Source organism: Lagopus muta, chromosome 5 (genome assembly GCF_023343835.1).
Source record: "Lagopus muta isolate bLagMut1 chromosome 5, bLagMut1 primary, whole genome shotgun sequence".
NCBI classification, from domain to species: domain Eukaryota; kingdom Metazoa; phylum Chordata; class Aves; order Galliformes; family Phasianidae; genus Lagopus; species Lagopus muta.
The window spans coordinates 53,519,376-53,527,589 of NC_064437.1; the positions used below are offsets into that span (position 1 = coordinate 53,519,376).

At 59.0% G+C, this 8,214-nt stretch overlaps 1 protein-coding gene across 2 annotated transcripts; it reads right to left on the reverse strand.

Annotated features, from left to right (window-relative positions):
* Window positions 1-5,376, reverse strand: KAZALD1 (Kazal type serine peptidase inhibitor domain 1). 2 transcript variants are annotated; one of them, XM_048944825.1, is made up of 5 exons: window positions 5,277-5,376; window positions 3,552-4,132; window positions 2,705-2,865; window positions 2,097-2,244; window positions 1-2,013 (listed from the first exon to the last, which is right to left on the reverse strand). In XM_048944825.1, the coding sequence occupies exons 2-5, from the start codon at window positions 4,048-4,050 to the stop codon at window positions 1,928-1,930; spliced, it is 894 nt and encodes a 297-aa protein (XP_048800782.1). In that variant the 5' UTR covers window positions 4,051-4,132; window positions 5,277-5,376; the 3' UTR covers window positions 1-1,927. The 2 variants fall into 2 exon arrangements, with proteins under 2 accessions (XP_048800782.1, XP_048800783.1); XM_048944826.1 differs by having other exon boundaries at window positions 4-2,013; window positions 3,555-4,132.
* Window positions 5,377-8,214: the final 2,838 nt, after the last annotated feature.

The following is an 8,214-nucleotide window of genomic DNA, read 5'->3' on the forward strand; positions in this document are numbered from 1 at the left end:
GTTCGGTGGCTGCTCAGGATGCGTGCGCCTGAACAAGCCGCTAGCAGCACCAGGACGCGAGGGTGGGACGAGCACTGAGAGTGTCCATTAGGGCAGTGGGACACCCTCGTGTCACCCCTGGGCAGTCACCACCCTGGTCCTGGAGCGTCCTGTGGATCAGAATGTGCCGTCGTGCAAGAGGCTGTGGAAAAACCCAGCAGCAGGGGTTGCATGCACTGTGGATTTGGGCTCAAGAAACCACAGATCTGTGGCAGAAAGCAACTGATTCCAGAGCTTGATCTGTGAGTGCACAACCAGAGCAGCCAAAACATTTGGGGTGACAAAGAAGCACCAACCTTGCATGTACCCTACAGGGCTTTGGGTTTGGTGGAGGTTTGACTGCTCCTTCAGTGCACATCCCTGGGTGACAGCAGGATGGGACCCTTTCCTTTGTCCCCAGCCCTGCAATAGCCTTTGGTATCATGGAGTGCCCTGGGCAGACAGGAGGTGCTGGGGAATGTGCACCTGGTGGCCATATTAGTGAGGCTCCCCAGATTCCCAGAACACTCTACGTGTCCGGAGCTGAGCATTATCCTCATGCATCCCCTCAAGGAGGCACCCGTGCAGAGCTGACCAAACATTTCAGAGGCAACAAATAACCTCAATTATGCTCTGTGGCAGTGACCGATTCCAGGCACATAGCGATATCAGCTCCTTTAATTTTTAAGTGGCACAGGGGACACCAACCCCACTGCCTTGCAGGGAGTGGAGACCCGGATTTGCAGCTGCTGCCCTATGGATGGGCTCCAGCCCCTCAGTCCCCACCAGCCTGGTGACGCAGTGGCACAGGCAGGGCTGGCACAGGAGCATGGCTAGGGGCCAGCAAAGGGCCAGGTGGCTCCGAGCCATGGGATGCTCTCAGGTTTCCCTACTGCAGCCACAGCCACAGCATGGCCCAGTTCCACAAACACTTGGTGTACAGAACAGGGAGGGGATTAGCAGTGGGGGAAAACGGCTCAGGCAGCAGCAGAAGCAGCACAGGAGCCAGGGCTGTCCCAGTTCCACGGAATTCACCATCATGGAAAGAGCCCAGGAGACACCGCAGAGGTGCAGGGACCTGGTGGGGTTGGGGAGGCATTACTGCTGGCTGCAGCATGGGTAGGGGCCAGCCCAGCCTTACTGGCTGAAGGAATTTCAGGCCGCTGCCAACTTCAGACAAACCCCTTTTATTTGCTCGCTCAGGTTTTGATGCTGTAATTGCATCGTCTGAGCCAGCTCTCAAGAGAAAGAGGAAGGAAAGAAAGAAGAAAGGGAAGGAGAGCAGCCAACCTGGAGGGACCCCATGGGACGATCCCTGTTGGTTGCTCAGAGCATTGCGTGTACACTTGGCTCATCACTCACTGAGATGTCAGCATAGAGAGCTGCTTGGGAGAAGAAGCATAAAGCCGATCCAAAAAGGCCAAAGCATTTGTGGCCACGTGGGCTTTCAGGACAACATTGTCGAGGGGTGAAACCACAAATGTCAGGTTGCCTCAAATCACTACTTTTCTGGTTAAGAACAAGATGGGAAAGAAGGGCGTTTTGGCAGCAAGCTCCTGGGTGTCCCTGCCTGAGGGTGACACACAAGCCACACTGTCATCTGGAACAGGCTGCCCAGAGAGGTTGTGGATGCCCCGTCCCTGGAGGTGTTCAAGGCCAGAATGGATGGGGCCCTGTGCAACCTGGTCTAGTATTAAATGGGGAGGTGGTCCTGCCTGTGGCAGAGGGGTTGGAGATTCATGATCCTTGAGGTCCCTTCCAATCCAGGCCATTCTCTGATTCTCTGTCTCCAGCCCAAAACAGAGGTGTTCAGAGAGTTGTTCAGGGCTGGGGTGTGTGCTCTGGATCCATCCCTGACCCCAAAGCACCATGGGGCGAGTGCTGCTCAGTGCCAAGCTCCGCAGCTGGGCTAGTAGTACTCCTCCTCGCTGTCCACGTAGTCCTCAGGCACGGCACGGGGTTCCGGCAAGGACAAGCCCGTCAGGTTGAGCTGGTCTGAAACAGCAGCACGGGGACTCTGTGACACTGCCACCCTTGAAAGCCAGTGCCCTGCCCAAAGGTCCCCTCCCTCTGCTCACCCGGAGTGAGGACGGTCAGGCTGGCCACTGCCATCACAGCCCCGACCCTGTTCTTGGCGAAGCAGCGGTACGTGCCCTCATCTGTCACCCGCACGCCCTGGATCTGCAGCCAGCCAGTCACCTCGTACTTCTGGGGGCCACCTCTGAACTGCAAAGGGAGAGACAGCAGTGAGCCCCAGGGTGAGGGACCCCCCCTTGGGATGACCCTTTGGGGTTGTGAGGAGTGGGATGCGGAGAATCTCTCTTTACCCTATTAAGCACTGCTCTGGGGTGGGAGCCAGCCCTAAGCTCCCTGGCGCCAACCGTGCTATGTCCTGTTTGTCCCCAGCAAGAAACAGCTTCCTCCGGCCCCAGCTGTGCTGCAGCTGTGTTTGCAGGCAGCTATTTCAGTGCAGTGGCCAGGGATGGAGGATGCCTCCATCCACACCCTATAATAGCTGGGTATGACCCAAGAGAGCTATATTTGGGGCTGGCCACAGGCAGAATGCATGCATGGTAAGCAGAGATGAACCAGGCTGATCCCCCTGTGCAGTCCCATGTATACAAGTTCAGCAATGACCAGATATGTTTTTACATCTCGGTCACCATCCCCTGTGCCAGCCGCTCACCTGGACAGAGATGTGGGGGTCATCTCCTGGCAGCAGCATCTCTGTGCCATCCTTCCTCCACTCAATGGACGCCATGGGGTAGGCAAAGACCTCGCAGCCAAAGATGACGTCCTGGCCAGTGACATTCCACACATCATAAGGAGGGGAGGTGATTTGAGGCTCTGGGAATAGAAGATGGGGAGGAGACAGGGAAGAATACTGGGCTGAGGGTATCAGGCTCTGGTAGTGATGCCAGGACCCTTCCCATTCCCCTCTCCTCATGCATACTTGCAGAAGGTCACCCCCCAGCTCCCCAGTGACCCATGGAGGGCTCCAACTCCTCCCAGCCTCACTTCCCCCACCTGAACAAGGATCTCCCCTGTGATGCAGCCTTCAGGTCTCCTGTCCTGGCCACAAATCTCTCCTCTCCCTGTGCCTGTCCCAGCTCTTATTGGCAGCCAAGAGGGAAAAAGCTCAAAGATACCACAAGATACAGAAAACAAAGTCAACCCCAATCCCCTCCTTGAGCTGCAGTGAGTGGTGTCAGAGGGTTGTCCCAAGCCCCATAGTCACACACATGGCTTCAAACAGGAGATGGAAGCAGTGCAGCCCCCTGACCTGGCCCAGCTTTCCATGAAGGAGCCACGTTCCTGGGGCGTTCCTTGGCCCCAGCCACACTCCATGCACGCTGCAGCCAAAAGCTCGCTAACGACGCCTGGCTCTGCCCCAGCCGGCAGTGCTCACTGCCTCCCATAAATCCCGAGCCGACTTGGCACAGCCTCCCCCTGCACCAGACCCACTGCAGAGGGGCCTCTGGTTGAAATATCGAAGCCAACCTCCCATCCTTGCGCTCCCTCTCCTCACGCACTACCTGCCTCGCAGGGACCCTCATGGACCACGGTGAGGTTGGCATCGGGGTGGGCACGGGCAGACTCGAGGAAGCGGCAGATCTGGGGGTAGGTGCGGCCGTCGGAGCCGCACAGCGCCTGGTGCGAGAGGCAGGCACACTGGGGCTCAGGCACCTCGCCACGCTGCAGGTCTCCAGCCTCCAGCTGGCATTCCAGGTGCTCCCCGCATTTGCCATAGAAGTGGTTGGTGTTGTCCAGGTCGCAGATCTGTCCCTCCAGGTTGGCGCACTCCCAGCAGCAGTCACAGGCGTCCCGCACCGTGCCGGCCAGGCAGCCGCGCGGCACCGGGCACTCCTCTGGCCGGCACTCGGCACAGCCCTCACCCTCCTCCAGCAGCCGCTGCCAGCCCCGCTGCAGGTACTCAGCGCTGCTGGGGAAAGCTCGGCCGGGTTGGAGGCAAGCCCAGTGCAGGGTGAGCAGGGAGAGCAGCAGGCAGGAGGAGCTCAGCACCTCAGGCATCCTCGTGGCCGCTCCCAGAGCCCGGTTCCAGCATCACTCGGGTGGAGATTTGGATGGGTCAGAGCCAAGCGGCCATCGCGATCTGCAAGGAAGAGAACATGTGATAGCAGCACTGTGTGATGTGCCACATCTCGGGATCCTCCACCTCCTACCATGCTACAAAAGCAGCTCCCACCCCCAAAATGTGCTGCTGTGCAACCCCTTCATCCGCTTCCCTGATTGGATGCTGACCCATACCCACAGGCTTCAGCCTTCTCCCCCAGCAGGTAGAACACAGCCTGTTGTAATCCCACTTGAGGGGCTGCCTCATATTCTCCTGACTGCTTTGTGCTCTGCTCCTCTCAGGGAGCAGCTCTGGAGTCAGGCACCCCTCTCCTTTTCTCACCTCTCCTCAAAAGTCATGAGGATTTTTCCCTCCATCACTGCCCAGAGAAGCAGACGAAGGGCTCTTTCCATGCAGAAGGCAGCCAGCCCAGGGGAACGGAGCCAGAAGGATGCTCCCCGTCATGCCTGGCTTTTGTCCTCCTCTCCCTGCTCTGAGCCCCACATCTAGCCACACCAGGAAAACTGCAAATTCCACAGTTATCACACTGGTGGCTGAGCACCAGGGAACTCGGTGCACAAGTGAGAACAACGGGGTTCTCACCCCCCAGCCTATGTTAACCGCTCTCCTGCAGCAAGCAGAGAGGCCAATCTGCCCTCAGGCATCCCATCTCTGCTGGGGAGGATGTGCAGGTCCATCTGAGCTGTGCCCTCCCCCAGCCCCCAGCTTTCACCTCCTGTGCTGGAGGGGCAGAGTGAAGTTACAGCCATCTGCCCTGCAGCAAGTGGAGGCAGAGAGGTAAAATCCAGCATGGAGAGACGCACCTGACCCCCTTCTGGGAGCCCCTACTCCCCTGGCGGGGCTTCAGCCCCCTGGTAGCCCCACAGGAGCCAGACTAAGGCAGCCCAAAGTAAGCCTGACAGGGATTTGTTACCCCCCCGGATTACAAAAGGGAGAGCAGAGTTCTGCCCCATTAACCGGAGACCCCCCGGCAGCGGGGGAAAAGGGGCGGGGGGGGGGGGGGGGGGGGTCCTGCTTGCCCTCCCTCCCTGTCCCCGGACTGCAGGGAGGAAAGCTCCAACCCCAGGAAAAGGGGCCAGGAAAGGGGCGGACGATACAACGCTACCCTGAATCTCTATGAGGGTTGTCCCGGGGTGAGGGTCCCGCTTGCGACAGCACTTACCGGAACGCTGTGCGGGCGCCACCGACGGCTGCGATGCACAATGGCTTTGGCAGCCGCGCGGCGCGGGGCTCCGCTGCCACCGGCCGTGATGTCAGCGCCACGCCAGTCCCCACGCCCCCCGCGGGCCCCGGCCCAGCTCCGGACGGGCCCTGCGCGGGCGGCCACCCCTTCCCTGCCGGGCCGGGATCTTCCATCCGTCAGCAACACGCAGCTTCCAGAGCCCCCGTGCCTCAGTTTCCCCAGTGGGATCTACGAAGGCACCCACCTCTGTCCTAGGCTGAGCATAAGCGCTGTGCTGGGGGAGCCTGCAGCCCCCCCCCCCCCCCCCCCCCCAACTCCCTGCAAAGAATTTGTGAGATTTGCTTCTGTGGCAAATCTGTAAAGCCAAAACCATCCCGGGACCCCTTGATGGATCTGGTTTCTTTCTCTGCACCGCAAAAATCTGCTTTTGCTTTCCAAAACTCTGCTGCAAATCCACTCTGGGCTCCGGAGCTTTCGTTCAGGCATGCTACAAATCTGGCCGAGGCTAAGGATGGAAAATGCACAAGGCTTTGTGCTGCCGAGGGGCTTCCTGCCGGTTCTGCTTCCCCTTTGGTGGCCCCCAGCCCCATGGCTGGGCTGGGAGCTGTGGGATTTGGGGCAGCTGAGGCTGGAGGAGCACTGCTGAGGCTGCTTTGGGAGCTGGGGGGGCTGAGGTACCACTTTGTGCGCCTCCAGGAGTATTTTGGAGAGGGAGAGCCGGGAGGAACTGTGCCCCTTAGTTGGGACATCCCTATGTCCAGTGCTGCCTTTGCCCAACCCAGCACCTGGAAACAGCTTAGCTCATCTCTGGGAAAAAGATGGAGCCCCAGCCTGGCAGGTAATTAAACATCCCGCTTAATGAGACTGTTGAATGTGCTAATAAATATCAGCAGCTCTGAATTAGGGGGGTGGGAGATCTAACCTGTGCTTAATGAGGAGCTGTGCTCTGGTTCAGTCAGTGTACCTCATTGCATTGTGCATCTCAGGGCTGTGGGAAGGCTCCACCTGCTCTCATCACTATTACCCACAGCAATGGTCCCCTGCGATGCTCCTCAGCTGTGGCATCCCTCCTGGGTTCTAACATGTGCATCCATCACTACTTCCATGCCCATCCCAGGTTGCCCCGGACATGCCCTGGGCTGATGTCCTGGCTGATCCCAACGGGCTGAGGCTGACAAGCAAAATCCCACCCTGGAAAAGAGGCCGTGGGCCAGATGACTCAACACTGTGTCAGTTCTGGCAGGGCGGAAGGCTGCGTGATGCCTGGGGCAAAGCACGTGTTAGCAGGGCTGCTGGCCCGCCGGATGGCTCTCAGAGCACGGAGGCTGATTCTAATCCTAACCTGAATCTCCTGTGATTCAGCTCAATACCCATCTCTGCTTCCTGCCACTCTGACCCTGGCTCCACGTGTGTCTCAGTGGAGTCCTGGCTGCATCCCACTGGACCCTGTTGGGGACGAGGCCCCACCCCATGTGCCAAGCAGGGCCCACACCACTAGGCTCAGGTTTCCCCACAGCAAATTCCTGCCCAGAACAAACCCGTCAGCAAATTCTTGGGGAAGCGGCTGCAGCTGTGTGCAGGAGGGATGCAGGTTTCCCAGGGGCCCCCAGCAGCACTGTCTGGGTGGTGAGGGACACTGTCACTGGGCACTCTGCAGTCCATCACCTCTGTGGGTCATCCAGTTCCTGGGGGCTGTAGGGACTGCCCTCTCCCCAAGCGTTCTGCTCAGCATCCTCCTGCCAGCTTTGACACCTTGGGGTCAGAAGCACGGTTCCCACCCCCCTGCCACATACCAGGCTCCCCCCTGACCCCAGGCACAGAGCAAGTAGGAGCTCAGCCAGGTTCTACAATGGGATGCAGCCCTATGAAGTTGGGGCGAGGGGGCCGTGCTCTGCAATCCCACCCCCATGAAAATAGCATTGCCCGTGACTGTTGCTTTTCCCAGCCTAGTGCTGGTGCTCTCCTTGCCACCCGTGTGTCCGCCACCCACGAGGTCATCTCCAGCACTTCCACCAAGGGCCATCTCTGGCTGGGATCTGGGGACCTGGACTGGGAACTCTGTCCCCATTTTGCTACAGGGTGCCCCATCCCATACGAGCTGCAGTCAGAGTGTTTGGGGGGTCCTTTGCATTTGCTGGCCTAAACACTTCCAGGGCCCTGGAGGCTGATGCTGTTCTTGAAGCTGTGGGGACAGGCTATGGGGTCTCTGCTGCCACCTCCAGGGCGCTGCTGGCCTCGTCTGCGTCCCCTTGCCATCACAGCCTGACCCCTGTTCCTGCAAGGTACACGGCCCCCCCACACCTCTCTGCACCTCAAAGCACCCCCATCATGCGATCACCCTGGGGACACCCCTCCAAGGGTACAACGTCGTGCCCCCTGTAATAGGGATTCGGGGATGCAGCCGGGGAAGGTGACCCCCACCCGGCACCCCTTACCCCAGGGACGCTCTGTGGGGAGGGGGGAGCCTGCCAGCGGGCAGCCCATTTCCAGGCGTCATTAAAGAGCAATTAGCTGGAAATTAAGCTGAGAACAAGTATTGATTAGCTCATTAAGGCTGGGGGAGCGGGAGGGATTGCTGCCGCTCGCCCTCATTATGGGCAAGGTTAAAGCCTGTGGTTGGGCGGCTCATTAACAATGCCAGGGAGCAATCGATGCCTCCCCGACCCTGACAGCCCCAGCACTGCGACCTGTGGGATAGGACCGTGTCACTAGGGTGGCAGCGGTGCCACCTGCAGCGTGTCACCATCCATAGCTCCACATCTGCTGCTCCCAGAGCAGCACGAGCTGTCCCTGCACAGGTTGGGGGGGTGGGGGAGAAGTGTCATCATTATTTTTGTTTTCTTTGCTCTGCCCTGGAAATATATTGTATTCTCAGCTAATCCCGTTCAATTACACCACAATAAAACACATAATAAAA